The sequence below is a fragment of the Pecten maximus genome, chromosome 2 (genome assembly GCF_902652985.1).
Source record: "Pecten maximus chromosome 2, xPecMax1.1, whole genome shotgun sequence".
NCBI lineage: Eukaryota > Metazoa > Mollusca > Bivalvia > Pectinida > Pectinidae > Pecten > Pecten maximus.
In genome coordinates, this window is record NC_047016.1 from 31,172,903 (window position 1) to 31,190,887 (window position 17,985).

General features: G+C 34.9%; 1 protein-coding gene across 21 annotated transcripts in view; it reads left to right on the plus strand.

Annotated features, from left to right (window-relative positions):
* LOC117321771 (poly(rC)-binding protein 3-like) overlaps positions 1 to 17,985 on the plus strand; it is a 228,122-nt gene that overhangs the window by 172,186 nt on the left and 37,951 nt on the right. For 8 of the 21 annotated variants that reach the window (XM_033876320.1, XM_033876312.1, XM_033876311.1 and 5 more), the window contains exons 1-2: positions 12,852 to 12,969; positions 14,081 to 14,306. In XM_033876320.1, coding sequence (XP_033732211.1) covers positions 14,226 to 14,306 — 81 coding nt within the window. In that variant the 5' untranslated portion in view covers positions 12,852 to 12,969; positions 14,081 to 14,225. Of the gene's footprint in view, positions 1 to 3,570; positions 4,608 to 8,818; positions 8,932 to 9,431; positions 9,451 to 12,732; positions 12,822 to 12,851; positions 12,970 to 14,080; positions 14,307 to 17,985 lie in introns of those variants that run through there. The other 13 variants (XM_033876310.1, XM_033876298.1, XM_033876319.1 and 10 more) reach the window with 7 other exon arrangements.

Genomic DNA, 17,985 nt, shown 5'->3' on the forward strand with positions numbered 1-17,985 from the left:
ATAATTGTTACAACTCGTTCTAGTGTGGGCAATCTCCTTCAGCAGAAACTCTGTACGCATGATACTTGAATATGGCACGCAAGATCGGACTGAAATCTATTGAACAAAATGTGTGAATTATTGCATCTAATCAGTATCTAGATAATATGTAATGTCTTTTATTGTCAAGTAGGGGAAAAAATCTTTTCTCGTCCAGAAATTTTAGTTATGAATTCACACCCCTTATCATATGTAGAAAATCTACACTGCATGGCAATCAAGTAAATATATTGGATTGTAATTAGTCAGAATATTTTGATCTAGTTAACTTTCACTCTCTCTTTTTTTAACAAAATTATTTTTAATCCTCCAGCATTATTTGAGAAATACCAGGGTTGGAGCTTACCAGGGTTGGGAGCCCCAAGTAAAATTAATAGATAATTTTACCTTATTTACAGCATAATTAACTTTAGGCTATCCCATATTTTAGGCTATCCCAAAAATCCTTTGGATTAAAATAACTTAAATTGTCAATAGTCTATAGACAACAAATATTCGTTTGACTTATACTTGATATCATCCTGATGTCCTGGGACACAGACATTTTGATTTCTGTGTACAGTGATCTATGGCGTGATTTATTAGGATGGGTGTGTGCCAAGGAAAATGTTCTGCCCAGAGTAAAACCAATGGATACCTCATGTCTGTGCATATTCCTATATACATAACTGATGGTGGTCTTATCAGCCAATGACAGGCTCTGTCACATCATGTTTAGACCATTTTCTGCCAATTAGATGCAACCTCACATCCAAATAATTGTGGTTATAGGACCTTTATTCCTGACAGTCTTCTGTGATAAAGTCATTAGTACAGAATCATAATGATAATTTACCTTATTTACAACATAATTAAAGGCTTTCGTAAAAATTTCTTTGGGTTAGATAATTTTCATAATTATATATGTTCAATTAAAACTTGCCAGTGATTTCATGTTTATTGAATTTTAAACCTTACTTCATTTTCTGATACTCAAAAATTTCTTTATTAGATAACAAATATTGAAAAAAATAACAGAGTTTTTGCAATTTAGTAATAAACCTGTTACTAAACTCAGAAATGTTTTTTGCATAGAATTACTAGTACAAGTATGTAAATGTTTTCCTGTTAGCATTACAATACCAACAGTCATACAAGAGTTCTTGCTTTAATTTCCTCCAATGACTGACTATAAACATTCAGTACTGAACACATGTGCCATATTCTTAGTGTTATGCAGGTACATCACCACGTAAATGCTCTCCAAATGCTCTCCGTATTGTTATAACCCCAGAAGGTATAGCCAAGTATTTATACAAGTAGATTGTTGTGTTACTTCACAAGTATTACGGGTTCTTGTCTCTCATCAAGATATGCACTAGATACTAAAACTGGTGTGCTGGAGATGCAGCCGCTGTGCGGTTGTAAACATTACAAGATGCATCCATATTCTCTCATGTCAAATGTCCCCTCGTTAATGAAGCTGCTGAATTTGCTGAGGAAGGCAGTAGACAAAGACAACATGACCAACCATTAGTCATCATTTGATCTACCAAGAAATTGAATTTAATGATTTCCTTACCAGGTAACGATCCAATTTCCTGTAATTGTCCAATATCAGTTGAGGAAAATGGTCGCTTTCTGTCAAGACAGGAAATAGCGCAATTACGAACAGGTACCTACATCATCTCCAGCATCACACCGAAACAATAAACCACCGTCCAATCAATAATCACCTTGGCCATTATCTCGGAACTTATCTCCAGGTCAAAGGTTGCATTGCCTGAGGTTATCATGGTAACTGTTGTGTAGTTTTATAAATGAACAAATGTTCTTATTAATGTAATGGATTGTAGGAATGTTTGACAATTCAATTTAGAAAGTGATAATTGGATGGCTCAAACCTGGGCATATGTATCAGGGGAGGGGATAATGGAAATGTTCAATTATATCATGACATTACCATTTGAAGGCAACATACACATCTTTCATATTACAGCAAAATTTGAATTTTGAAATATATAAGGCCCTGATTAAACATCTTGTTCCAGAAGTCCCAGCATCTATATACTGTAATTTATACTGTATGTAAAAATTATATTTGATTATTGTATGTCACAGTTCAATCAGCAACAGAATAGATGTAGGTATATAATATATAGTAGTACCGGTGAATACCACAAAACAGTTGTATCTGTGGTGTACTACATTTTAGATTTTAGAACCAAACAGGGAAATTGAAATTCGCCACCAGTGTTAGTTTTTGACAAGGTGATCACCACCCATATACAGGCTGTATTCATCAGTTTGTTGGGTCAGACGAACCTTTACCTGTATGGTAGTCTTGTTTTAGTATTATTGTAAAACAGGACAATTTAGAAACACTGTGTGCCATCCCGATGGAAGGGAACGTACCACACTGCGACTGGTAGACAGTTTCTGCCAGGACATCAAATTGCATCATAAGTTAATTTGTCTTAGCGGCCTGAGATGAGGTCATAGGTACCAGGTTTAAAAAGAAGAGTGATGATCGAGGCTCTGCTCAATGTTACACTGTATCTCGATGTACACGTTGGTGAGAGACAATAAAACAGCATCATATAATGGTTGGTATATTGGGCTGTGAAGTCCTAGAATTGTCACCCTTAGGTTTAGTATCCTTGCTGTTGGTTAACAGTAACTGCCCAATAAATTTGATTATAAGACTTATTTACTTGGTGGCCCATTAAACCACCATTCATCCTCGATTCAAAATGGCTATGACCAGAAATTTGATCACTGCAGGTTGGTAGCACTATTTGCACATAGAGTTCAGACTAAACCCAGATAATTACAGCTACTTGACACTTTGAGACTTTTTAGTGTAAAGTTGTTAGTGGTGAGGGGGATATTCTGTGTGGCCTAGGGTGGACTGGGGGCTGTATATACAGGCTTTACAGGAATAACTACCATTAGTGACTGCGCTGTAACAGCCAGAGCCGGCTGTAATTGTTCCCTGTCCCCATAATCACTGGTATACCTGACTTGGACCGACTGCTGGGACAGTTTTATGTCGATGGTCTCTCTCTGATTTAGACACACTGGTCCCAGAGCTAACCTAAGAGCTGTGAAGGATATTCAATGTTAGCTATATTGAGGCTACCCTAGTCTTGGAATGGTACACAAAACACCACAAAAGGCTGTCAATATTTTCCTTTTGCACCGATAGAACCATACTCTGTTTTAGAATCTTTATCTTCTTGATGAAAAAAAAAAATTCAAATATGGAAATTGATTTTCAGAAAAAATCAGAATTTGCAAATATATGGTCTAAATTTATTTTAAAAGATGAATTAGCATCACCTATACTTTTAAAATGATTCCATATTAAAAATGCAGGAAAATCAATTACAAATTATTGTGAGATATATATATATAATATGCGAGAATTCAGATGTAAATTCTCAATGACTTTTTAACAGTATATTGTGAACTTTTTTCCCCAATTCAGCGCCAAATATTATGACATCCTCTGGTATAAGCCTTACACATATTTCATATTTATTTTAACACACACCAATATGTAATTAATCATTTACTCAAAATGAATATGGAACTATTGGTTAACACTTTTATATGGAAGAACTAAAAATAGCCACATACAATCTATAGGGTCACCACAGGTAGGTCAAGGATCAAGGTGAACGTTAATATACAGGTAAACTGGTCAGGTAGGTCAGGGTCAGAGTTCAAGTTAATGATAAGTAATTAAGTGGAAGGCATATAATTGGGGTATTTGTTATATTGACACTAGCCTGTATAGACATGTTCTCAGCTTAATCCCTGAAAAAATACATGTCCGTTTTCTATGACATGTTATCAAATAATACTAATACTGAAGTTTGAATAAATGGAATAGAAAGTCCATAAAAAAAATTGCCATATTCTTCAAACTTTCATATAGTCCTTACTAGTAGGAAAAAAACAGTACAATATTGCTTTTAAATTTAACCACTGCATTGGTGCAAGGTTGAGGAATAAAAAGAATTCAAAAAGATTTTTGAATTTAGATGATGGAGACTGTTAAAAAATAACTTAAACCTTGGCTGCTAAGGTAAGAAATATACACCTATGAAGTTGTTGTTTTGATATTAGAGAAAGTCTTGATGTTTATTTTTGAAAAAAAAAAAGAAACAAAAAAGAAACAAATAATGAGTGAATTTAAATCAAGCTTCTCCTGATTATAGATATCCATATGACATGCAAGTTTTGACACATTATAGTCTGGTATTTGAAATCATTGAGAGTTAAGAGTTCCTGTTACAGAGGCTGTGTATTATACAGCTGACACTATCCAGGTGAGACACACCTGCAGTGCCTACCTTCCCTCCCCCCAAATTATCTCTATTGATTTGGTCAGCTCTGTCTTAGGGTGAGTTCATTAGTCCAGTAGGGTTGTCCAGAGAGGCTATAACACCCTAGTGAGGTGTTGATAATCCCCCTGCTGTGTTGGTCAGTTATATCTGGACTGGTCAAATGTAGAATCTAAGCAGAGTGGTCAGTCACCAAGCGTTTCCTGTCATATGAAGGGCCACCAGCTGTAGAGATAGGTAAGGACTTGTTTATCATTCAGTAGATAAATGTATATATAGATAATGATGACCACATTTCACTGTAAACAGGTTTGTATATTTCTTGAAATTCTTTTGCAAAACACAATCTTGTGTTATCCATATAAAAATGATTGTGTCTGGTGTATGCCAGTTGGTTTGGTAACTTGTGTTCAGTAAGACTATATATATAAGGACCTCTTCCAAAAATAATACAACATGTAATTGATGAGCTGATCCACAGATATTGTATATCTGTTTCTATAGTAAAGTATTCTCATTCTTAAATGTTACTTAGCACCTCCAGGTGTTTGTGATAACTAACTCTTCTGGACGGTAAATAATGTATATCTGACACAGTTATGATGACTATCCCTGACACTTGAACTAGTTTGAATTAAAAAAAAAACATCTGACAAAATCTGGCAAAATTGATGAAATTTCATGTGAAAAGCATTAGTTGTCAAAATTTTACCATAAAAAGGGAAGGATTTTCTCGTTAAAATGATACATGTTTTTAAAGTTATAGAAGAAAACAAACAGTATTTTAACATTTATATCTTTTTATGAGAGTTTATACTTCCAGCTATAAGTGAAAGTTGGTCTGAAATCATACAAAAAAAACTATCAGTATAACATTTATATCTTTTATGAGAGTTAATACTTCCAGCTGTAAGTGAAAGTTGGTCTGAAATCATACAAAAAAACTATCAGTATAACATTTATATCTTTTATGAGAGTTGATTATTCTAGTTTTTAATGAATGTTGATCAGCTTTTTCATTGACAATGGAGGTTAACTGGAAAAGAGAACACTCTTACAAGATTGACACTAGTAACTCATAAGTTTGTCAATGAAGAAATATTTCTATGCCTTGTATATAATTTCTACAAGAAGTTTAATTGGTATATGGTCCTTGAAAGGACTATTTTGGTCAAGAATATGTGTATAAATAACGTATATTGTATACTCATAATACTTCTTGAATATTTAATCTTCATTATCTATAAAATTTGTATTGGATAAAATGTCTCATTCCCAAATGATATAATGAACTTTCTAAATGTCAAGTTTGTAAGTAAGAAAGGGATAATCATACAATATATTGATTCTATGAGGAAAGTACAGCAAAATCCATATTTAGTCGTTAAATCGGTGATTATGGAGGAACTTCAAATTATCTTTCTTGTGAAGCGGTAAAGAAGGGTTCTGTTTAATATGATGACAAAATCCATAACATATTGTAGGTACCTAATAATGCTTGTCAACAGCTGATCATTTCTCTGGTTTTGTTGTTAAAGAATTAAGTCTTATCTTACGCGCGAAATAGAATATTTCTGTATCCCATTGCGTTCATATCACAGTAATCGCAATAAAAACAGTGTTCAATCCAGGCTATATGATGTTTATTTTTACAAGGATGATAAATCTGTAAGATATTTGTTCATACTAGAATATTTTTTCAATAATTCATCTTATAGAATCTTAGAACAAATGAATATGTGTAATTTAAGAAATAAATATGTGTCCATTATAAATCCTGTATCAGAAGAAAGAAGTGTCATTTGGTTTGGTAATGCATTGTTTAACTTTTGATTTGTAATTTGTATAAACAGATCACCTAAATTAAGCACGCACTGATCAGTCATAGTCTGTTTTCTGGTCTAGAAAATATTTGGCTGTAGATTGTTGCCAGTTGATTGATTCTGATGAAAACAGGTTGAAATGTTTCGTTAGTGGATTAGAGTCGAGATTTCTAGTTATAATCTGTATGGAGAAACTTCCTTTGTTGGAGAAACTAAGCTTGTTTATTTCATTGATTTGGCCACATCTTAATCCCAACACGTCAACTAAAGTCAGATTCTACCGTCAGATTACCGTCTTAGTATTCAGTTCTAACAAAACCAAGGATTTACTTCCGATTGGTATTTGTAGTATTTGTACCTGTTGCATATACTTGACGGAAATCTCCTACCTGTGAAAAACAGATTTGGTATATTGAATTCTTTATACTATACCTGTAGGTTACTGATTGATAATGACATAATTTTGGACTGGAACTTTAAGTCTACAATGTATGTTAGCATTATATCCATCACTATATTTTACCTATCCAGAATCTGTGTAAGGTAAAAATTTCACACATTACATTCATCAAAGTCAAAAGGTCAAAACTGATCTTTGGACACGACACAATAACTAATTAAAAAAGGGTACGTATTTATATAAATGTAATCAGGTGTAATATATTTTCCCTAACCTGATAATGAGCAGAAATACCTTTTTGATCAACCAACATTTATGATTGTCTTTCTGCAAGTTTGTCACCTGCCTAACGAGGGCATCATCTGTCGTTTTATAAGATTTGGTGACATACTTTGTTGTTAACTTTAACTGATCAACTCTCACTGTACATGTGATGATGTATGATATCTATTGGTACATCTCGTGTGGGGACTCGTGTGGGGACGTGTAACAGATTGTCCTGTACCCAATTGTACACTTCTTTCTGTGATCAGTGTTAGCTTTATTGGGAGTTTGCATGGTGCAAGGTTGGAAAAGGCAAATGCAGCCTGAAGAGAAATAAAAAAGAAATCTGTCACTAATTAATTGGATCTGTGCGAGATGTATTGTAGTATGGATGTCAGTGATGGGGAGAGATAATTGAGGATCTTAGTGTGGTAAATATCCTTTCAGTTGATGAAATATTGTTAATTGAACCAAATTAAACAAAAGCAAAATATAACAAAGATTTGATGTCAAAGTATCAATATACAGTGGAACCTCTATAAACCGAACATGCATGGGACATGACTATTTGTTCGGTTTATGGAGGGTTCGGTTTGGAGAAGTTGATCGAAAAATGACCGGTCAAATTCCGGATATAATTGGTTGGACGATGTTTTATTAGAATGCACCCGATTCCAAAACGGCACGTACATACTTAGACAATTTGGATTTTCTGAATAATATGCATATTATGAAAGTTAATCGATGTTTATATTGCAGAATATATAAGAAAGGCAAATGACTATAACAATAGTTTTAAACAGTATTTTCACATGTACAACTACACTTTATGATCGGCCTACATTTTGTTACATCCGGTGAAGCCTCGTCATGTGGATGGGGCCAATAGTCCGATACAGAATATTTTACACATCAAATAATATTAAAGGGTGTGAAGATGTTTTGTTTCAATATCAATTACAATTGATCAGATGATACTGGTCGTATTTCTGACATCGCTGTTGTCTAAAAAAAACATCACGGGCTTCTTTACGAAAACAACCCCTTTTGGGCCTCATTTAAATTAAATGCGAAACTCAGGCTTCTAGCTCTACTTGCATTGAGAAGATAAACGAACCGACGCGCTTCAATGAAGTGTGGCATTGTTTCATAATTGTCGTGTTGATTATACACTAGGCTTTCCGTCATAATGCCCCCTTGGGGTATATATTGGATACCTGTACAAATCACCTACGTAGGTCCCGAGACAATAAGGCTTCACACAATACCCGTCACAGTTGTTGTTTCACGGTTGACTGGCCTGACCTCGTGTCATAATCGCCCAGGTAAGGCCGGTTTTCAGAAGTAATTTTTGGTATATTTTAACAGGAACCGGACACAAAATCAGTTCGGTGTTCGGAATTCAGAGGGATCGGTATTTGGAAGTTTTTTAATACTGTAATAAAGAAGGACCAATTCCGTACAATGACAATTCGTTCGGTATTCAGAGGTGTTCGGTTTTTAGAAGGTTCGGTTTTCGGAAGTTGCACTGTACTATGTAAGTATATTTCTTTACAAGTTAACTTACTGTTCTAATAAGTATTTTGATTGTTAAATTTGTGTTATTTAAAACTTGTATGGAATTTATGGTAATTAGTATTAATCTATTTTTGTTTTGGATTTTCAAGATTAATTAAAAGAATCAATTTCTGCCAATGGCAGTTGGCTTATTTCACAGCAAAAACTGCAGATGATCTTAAAATGATACCAATAATGGGTCAGCTGAATCGTAGAATGTTTACTACAGATTCCCATAGAACACATGTCCGCCCCTATAGCCCAGTGCTGACAGTGATTGGCCAAAGGAATTTTTCCTAAATCACTACCAGACTAGGCTTGGTCCAATACTGGCTCTTGACAGCAGGTAGCATTGGAATTCTCCTCACCATATCCCTACAAGATCAGTCAGCATCTGTCCATTCATGGAGAACTGCTTCTGGAAGGTTTTTCACGCTGAAATACCCAACTCTGCTTATGTATTGACACAGTGGAAGAATAATATTTTCTAGTCAGTGAAAACGTGTAGTCTACAATGGTAAGGGTGTGTGAAGGCCAAATGTTCAGTCCAACAGAAGGAACATATTGTTCTTATGTGACCATCAAAGTGTGATGGTCAAACTTTCGGTATAGTTCTGTAGAAAAAACATTTACCTATGAGTTAGAGATTTTGATAGTCAATCCATCAAACATTGTCTTATATCTTAAAACAGATTTGTCAACAAACTGCTTCTACACGGCCGTATGGCTGTATGTGGTTATGTATGATTACAATTGCAGATGAAATATTTGTCATATGGAATCATTATTTCAGATAAATATTTTTACTGTGTGTAAAAACAACTGCTCATAATTGTACATGACAGAGATTGATTATGAGAATGGGAGTATGGTTACACGGTATTGATCCAGTCAGAGCTGTTCAATGTTAGTATTGATCAGATGGTGACAGTAATTGTAGTCGGCGATCAGTCAGTGGATGTAGATAGTGGGGTAGGTACATCAGGTATATATCCATGATGGAGAGCTTGTTGTTCAGGTCTACTCCGCAGAACAGGTGAGTGGTACATGTTCTTTGATTGTATTTTATCAGAATTTCCCTGGTGATAATTGGCTTCTCACATTGAATTGAGTTTAATGTGACACTGCATCATCTCCCCACACAGCTGTCTAATGACTTACTGGTATATTAGGTATGGCTGGATCATTGGTGATGAAAAGCTGGACAGATCAGCTGACTGCTCCCAGTTGTACAGCAGATATATAGATATTGATGATTGTATGTGAAGTTGCTGTGAATACTTAATTAATGTCCTGGTTTATCTATCGATTAGAAAGGAATCACAGCTCATGTAGGTGGCTGTGTCAGGGGTCAAGTATCGGCTCTGGATGAACAGGATTACATAGTACAGAAGGATTATATCAAGATTTCATTCTGTTGGGGTCGGGTGTCCAGTGGTACATGCTTAGATTGTAAGTCACTGGTCAGTATAATCCAGGTATAATATTGTAAGTCACTGGTCAGTATAATCCAGGTATAATATTGTAAGTCACTGGTCAGTATAAACCTGGTATAATATTGTAAGTCACTGGTCAGTATAAACCTGGTATAATATTGTAAGTCACTGTCAGTATAAATCTGGTATAATATTGTAAGTCACTGGTCAGTATAATCCAGGTATAATATTGTAAGTCACTGTCAGTATAAACCTGGTATAGTATTGTAAGTCACTGGTCAGTATAATCCAGGTATAAAGTCAAGATCAATTTAGTACAAATTTGAAAGATAGAATGTGTTTGAAGATGAGTGGGGACATTTTTATGCCCACAGAAATCTACAGAGCAAAGATTTTAATCTATTTCAAACAGATATAAAAAAAAAACCTGGAATTGGTATTGTGTTATAACAGATAATTAGGTTTTACCAGTTTATGTTTGTTAGGTTAATAGTTGACATTTTGTTATATCGAGTATCCATGTCACAAAGATAGAGATAATTTATCTATCTATTGTACTCAAACCTGATTTGATATTCTGGATTTAAGGTTAATGACAACAAACTGCTGTAGCTAATTAATTTTATTTGTTGACATTAAGAGATACAACAGTGTAACAGGCCTATGAGGATAGTGTTACAAGGCTGTCAGTTTACATTAGGAGTTGACATTGTAAAATGTGTCTGTACAGAAGCTATGTAACCACCCACATCATCAGGTACTAGACAAGTTTATTCCTGGGTACATGGAGATATGACTGTCCAGGGATACACAACTGATAAAAAATGTATGTTTATATATAGTGTCCTGTTATAAAATTATCATGTCCGTGTCTCAATTAGTCACGTCCTGTGTTTTCCTTACCTATCATTTTCAAACATGTTTTCTTGTAACTTCTATTTAATATATAGTCTATATTATTTCTTAAACAAGGCCAATAATTTATGTGTATTTCATTCTCTTTTCTGTCAAACATTCAAATTTTCCGTTTTATCAAAAACATACAATATTTTTATCATCCCATTGACAGCTTAACAGTAGTAAATTGTTATCAAATAATTTGTATTCAATTTAAAACAATGAGCCAAAGAAAAGTACAAAATGTAGCAAACAAAAAAACTAAGAAAACAGAAAGATTCAACCAACAAAGTGTCACTTACTCCAAGGGAGATAATTTCATTATACAATGTATTTAGACTTCTTTTATTTGAAAATAAAATTTTACATAATTTTGTAATTCTGCTTAATTAAATAAATAATATAAGTAGGATGTTGTTTAATTAATTAAAAACTATATTTGTTACTCAAAATATGTATGGAGTTGAATGAATTTGAAGGTTGAATTTTGGTGAATAACCCTAAATTTTAGTCTCTAATACTGATGTTACCACTATTATGAGAAATTGTCACATGGAATTGGGCTATAAATTCTAGAATTAATGTCCTAGGGGCATCTTGAGTTTGAGTGACAGCAGCCATATTTTTGCTAACGACTTAGAAAAGAAAAATTTTCAGTATTGTTTGAAATTAAAAACAAAGCTTTTGAAAGACTGTTACTCTGGAGAATTAATCACAGAAATATAATTGCTGAAATTAAGCTGTAAAAAGTGAAATCTTCCATTTTCTCACAAGTGCCTTTAAACATGAGGATGCTGTGAACAACTTAACTGTGAGAGTTTAGAAATGGGAAGAAATTGAAATGACCTTGTGTGATTTGTAGCCGTGTCGACACGCAACGAGCTTTCTAATTGCGGACAATTCCGATTCGGTTACGATTTTAAAACTGTCTAAATAATTTCAAGGTCACACAATTTACAAGCCTAGAGAATTACTAAAGTAACATTTAAAAGATAGATATTAAATTTAATGTTTCATGTAAAAATTCATATAGAAAAATTTGACCATGGGTACTTTTCATCGTAATGATGTTTGTGAGAAGTTTGGGAATACTGGACAGGTCAACAAACATGTATGGATTTCTTGTGTGTTATTTGTAGAAGAAAGAAATGCCAAGGGAAATGTGCGTCCAGCTACGAGAGTCATTGAGATTTGTCAATTACTCAAGCCAATCATGAAGAAGATCATGAAATATCGTGATTTGTTTACAGAGGACAGTTTGAGATTGTGGGTCAGGTCAGGGTATTATGGTCAGTGGGAGAGGGGACTGATGGGGATGGGTACATTAGGGACTAGTGATTATATACAGTATACAACAACAATCTAGAATTTGATAAAACAAATATTATATTTTTGTTTAAAATGGGGAGGGGGGGGGGGGTGAATTTAGATTTTTTTTTAAAATTCTTTGTCGGTTACGTCGCCAATTTTTACTGAACAAAATTTTTAAGTAGATATCGAAGAGTTTTATGACAATATGAAGGAAATGTAATGAAAATTTTAATCCTGTTGTAAAATCAGACCAGGAGAAAAGAGAAATCTTTTAGTGAACAGCTGGAAAATTAAGAAAGGTAAGAAAATGGAGAAAGAAGGACAGTGTAATGGGAGGACATATGTTAATTTGTAGTGTGTTACAGCAATGTGTACGTTATGACAGATACACCAAAGGACTGCAGACTTTAACATTGCTCAATGGAGAATGTTGATAGAAAATAGCAACATATTAACGTGTGCTATTTGGCATGTCGTCATGGGGATTGATGCCGTATGATGAAAACAGGGTATAATATACTGACAAGTTGTAGGGATATCTCATATCACACACAAAATACACTTACTCCCGTGGAGGGGGGGGGGGGGCACTTCTGTGGAGGAGGGGGAGGACACTTCTGTGGAGGAGGGGGGGGAGGGGACACGCATGTGGTGACTTGGTAACTGTAACAGATGTTGCTGCTCTGGATTCCCTCGATGGCTCATTGTGGCGACATTTCAGCATACACCTACAAAGAGAGACACAGGCGTTAGTGTTGGTTAGGTAAAGGACTTTTTACCTAGACTTTCTCTCAGTGTAATCTTGTAGACTTTGATGTTGGTGTGTAGGCGACCAGGAGAAACATGTTGTGCTGAGACGTTAGTTTTTATTTTTGGATTATAAGTTATTCAACTCCTGTGTTATGGTACTGGTGAGTTTATTTCTATTGAATAATTGACAACAGGTCGATCTGCATATATGATGTGGACAAGTTCTTAAGTTGGAATATATTACTCTTATTTCAAAAAATATAATGTATGCTTATAAGAGGACATCTCCACTTGATGGAAGATTAAATCTTTATTATGATATCTTTTTAAAATTAGAACTGTGCACTTTTTGCATTGTGATGGTTGGATATCGGACCCCTGTATAAAATGCTTATAAGATAATACATTAAGTTAATTGATCAATTATATAATCTGAAATGATGATGATAAATACATATTATCTGATGTGATGCTGGAATATGAATACTTCTTTATGAAGAGAACATTTATTTCTGATTTGTTGAACCAAGATTTATAGAAATCTTGTGTATCAGAGCTTGTGGTTGAGAAAGTCACGCTGTGCCATGTGGTGACTTTGTGTTTGAGGTTAGCCAAGGCCTGGTTGAGCACCGTAATCAAAGCCAGATTGGCACTTGGAGAATCTATGCTAGGGAGACTTGTCACCATGTGCTTGTGCAGGGCTTGAATTTGTGAGGAATTTTTGGCCTGTTCCTGACTTTATATTAACCTTTATTGTGGTGTTGGCATTAGTACCTCATTCACAGTGTGGGACTGCCACGGCACAGATAGAAAGTATTTAATATTGCCTATACAAGTTGAATGGGATTTCTGTAGTAATTTTGAAAGTATTGGAAGTGTCTTGGTTTCTCCACAAGTTTATTTGAACCTTTTCTAAAATTTCTTTTTGTTTTTGTTATTTTATTCCCCATTAATTTGGTGTTTAATTAACAACCGTTTCCAGAGATTTCACCTAAGGTACCGAGACTGACACCCTCCTGATGAATCATCAGTATAACTTGGTTATCGCGAGATTAATGTATTAATTATCAATCTTTACAGTTGCAGTATATGACACTAAAAACCTGGGCTTGGCTTCTCTGAATTTAAATTTTCACTTTTAAGTTAATTTAAGTTTGGAAAATTGTGTAATTGAAACCCTTGCACAATTGTTTAATAATTTTACGAATTATTATCTTGAAATCTGTCTGTATGTTATTTTACTAATTTTTGCCTCTTTTTGATATTTTCCAGGAGGATTAACAGACTGTAGACACCCCAGTGTATACCCTACAAAGGCCTGAAGGCCCGGACTCCCGTAGTAGTCCCGTAGACACCCCCCTCCACACCAACCCTTGACGTGTGAAAACACGGTCCTTTTTGTATTGGTATACGTGACATGGCAACAGATAAAACAATGGTGCAGACAGAAACGACACCCACCACAATGCTAACAGTACGCATGATCATGCAGGGAAAGGTAAGTCACCACTATGTCATGTCCAGCTTAAACTGTTATAATGCATGTCAACTTTTCAATCTTCAAGATAAAACGAAGAAACTGTATCCACATGTATGTGAGATTATAAGGTTATGTCAGATTATACAGGGGATGTCAGATTATACAGGGTATGTCAGACTGTACAGGGTATGTCAGATTATACAGGGTATGTCAGATTGTACAGGGTATGTCAGATTATACAGGGTATGTCAAGATTATACAGGGGATGTCAGATTATACAGGGTATGTCAGATTGTACAGGGGATGTCAGATTGTACAGGGGATGTCAGATTACACAGGGTATGTCAGATTACACAGGGTATGTCAGATTATACAGGGTATGTCAAGATTATAAGGGTATGTCAGATTATACAGGGTATGTCAATTGATACAGTGTACATCAAGCTGTGTACACAGGGGTTGTCAGATTGTACAGGGTATGTTGGACTCTACCAAATATTTCTGATGATTTATGTTGGATTACACAGAACATAGGTATTGAACAGTAGGATGTAGGTGTCTTTACTTACAATATATATTATGATGGAGAAGAGAAGAAATGGATATATATACTGTATTGTTACTAAAAGAGAAATACTGGTATGACATCTCTAGTTTAGTGTATGATGTCCACTAATTAGGATTGGTTGATGTTGGATACAGATGTCGCTTTATTGTATGGCTTTACTCAACATAAGGGACAAGAACTTTATTTTTATGAGGTTAATTTACAATTGGAAATATAATGAAGAAAGTATTGTCATACTTTAAGCTGAGATTTTCCTCTCATGACAATTTCCTATTTCCTAGTGTAATTGCCAAAGCTACTGAAACACACTACTGTAGAGGCTCCAGCCCAGCCCAAGTCCCCTGGCAGTGTAATAGTATCCACTTGGAATATGTGCCAGAATCTTGGCTTTTTTTTCTCTCTGTCATTTTACCGAACAACAAACTACTTCTGTACTCAAGAGTCCTTAAAAACACTCCTACATCTCGACCAACTACACACAATTTGAGCCCCAACGACCATGTTAGTGATAATGATGGGTGCTCTGATTTGGACTTTGTCCATACACTTTTCCACCACTTCTCATCAGGTTTTGATTCATGAAAGTAACTGTTGTATTGCTTTTGTTCAGGTATATGTCAGTACAACAGGACAATTTTGATGGGTTGTAAGCTTTGCTGTAAACTTGGTATTTATAAGATTGAAGCCTGGTCAGCCAGTTCAGACCATAGGTCATTCTGGGCCTGAGTATACCACCTCATTACCAGGATTATTTTTGTAACTTGATATTCTGAAAGTGTGACATACATGTCATGTAATACAATGTTTTGTGCCCTAATGAACCCTATTAGGGCCAGCCCTGACAGCTAGGGGCCAGTCACTAATTACACAGGGATATTGATATGGGTATGGAGAGGGCCTCCATAGTCCAGATATTTAACACCCCAGAGGGGGGTCCAATATTATCACTCCACAGTTCCTAATTATATACTTAACATGTATTATACAGTATTATAGTTCTGAACAGATATCTTGCTGAAAAGGTGTTGATTGAAAACAAATGCAGATTATAATGTAATGATGGAGTAAGTCACACCCTGGAAATATTCTGTCCCTTATCACATCATATCTGACACTAATTATAGTAACAGCTGATCCTAATTAATTTATCTGCTATTCCAGGGACTTCAGAACCAATTATCTTATCACATTTGTGATATGATATAATTATCTAGGTTAATTATTTAATGAAAAATCTAAATGATACAACTTTATAAGGATTAGATTTATGTATGGGAGGAGAGTCATCTATATTGAATCACATGAAAGGTAAGTTTTTGTTTGACTTTATCTATAACAAAAATCGATGGAAAAGTTTCCCAACATTATGTGATGACTATGATACATCTAAGTTTAGATGCCTGGTAATTTTTTTCAAAACCAAACAAAATTAATTGAGCGGGTATAATTTACTTCAGGGAGGGGTAATTATCTTTGTTGTAATTGAACATGGGGAGGGCTCATTATCCTTACTGTAATTAACGTAGCCAGGCGTAATTATGCAAATAAGGGTAATTGCTCTAATGCTTTTACACTATCTGTCTAATTAGACTGCAAACTCGTTTTATCATGTTAAAAAACAAAACAAAACAAAAAAAACAATCCATTCATTCTGTTAATATTGACAGAAAATTTATTGGATCAACTAAATGAATTATCAGGCAAAATCCATTCATAGTGGTAAAAATACAACAGGCCCTTCTTGCCTTTTGTGAAATGTTATAGGAAATCGTACACAATTTATCAATGAATGTCCTCTGATGAAGTACATTGTGTTTTTGGTTTGTGTAATTATCTAATTAGTTCCCTACCAGTGCCACTGAACAGGACTAAAATTTGCATTTCCTTCATCTCTATTCTGTCCTCCCTTCCATTTCCCAACATGGAAGCAGATTGTTTACACCCTTTTTTATATGAAATTTACAAGTTTTGCATGCCATTATGTTAATGGAGATGACAGTGTGATGAATGTCAAATTAGGTTGAGGTGACCTATATTTGGCTTATGGCCTTGGCTTTTGAAACCATTTGTCCAAGAGATATGCCATTTGTTAGCAGATTGGAGACTATGTGCTACCAAATCACTTTCTTTTCTTTTTGTAGGTGTAAATTTCCACTGTATTCTCAGTATTTTTCCTCTCTAGTCCTCTACTGGGTGTAGACTGTTGTATCACAGTTGTAATTGTATACTCTACTAGATTTCTGTCTGACAAGAGTTCATTAGAATCTTTGATAAAGTGATCCAATTTACAAATTCCTTCTGTGTTTGATCAATATTTTGACACCACCATTTAGTCTTTACATTTGAATGACCGTGCATGGCTGTGGAATTAGTATGATGACCAAACGAATCGAATGTGTAGACATAGTTACCTTTATCACAGGAGAGTTCTATTAAAGGGCAGTAACATGAGAAGTGCATTACAGGTAGTTGTAATCAGTATAATTAGGCAGCTAGCAGTCTTTTGAAGTGTTGCTTGCCTGTATGACAGAAAAAAGTCATGTGACACACCACACCAGCATCGTCGGCAGGTAATTAAAAGACCACGCTAGCCCTTGAGAAGTTGCGGCAGAACAGCACCCCCTAGTGTCAACCGAGTACTGGTATCTGAATGAAGAGTACACGAAGATCAATATCATATTGGTGGTTCTTTGTGAGTTGATCATAAATGACTGGATTCCCGGTAGAGGAATCAGAATAACTCTCCAGCCAGTAGTGGTGTTTTCAAAATTAATGAAGATAAATGTAAAAGCACTATAGTGATAGAACCGATACTGATTATTTTTTCACAATCTAATTATTTCACGTCAGTAGAATGTCATGGATTTGTTTTTGTTGGTAAGAGACCTCTAGATCTGTTCAGAAAGCTCTTGTACCTTGGATAACATGTTGTATCCATCAATTTAAGGCATTACTTCAAATTAGGATGCAAAAGAATTTTGTTCTTTCCTCATTTTCATTTCAACTGAATTTGAACAAATGAGTTTGGAAGTCACATGTACATTTTTAAAGACAACTGCATTTTAAAGGTATATGTAATGCTGGCGCTTGAAATAGCAACCTCTCTCTCTCAAAGCAAACATTCCTGCT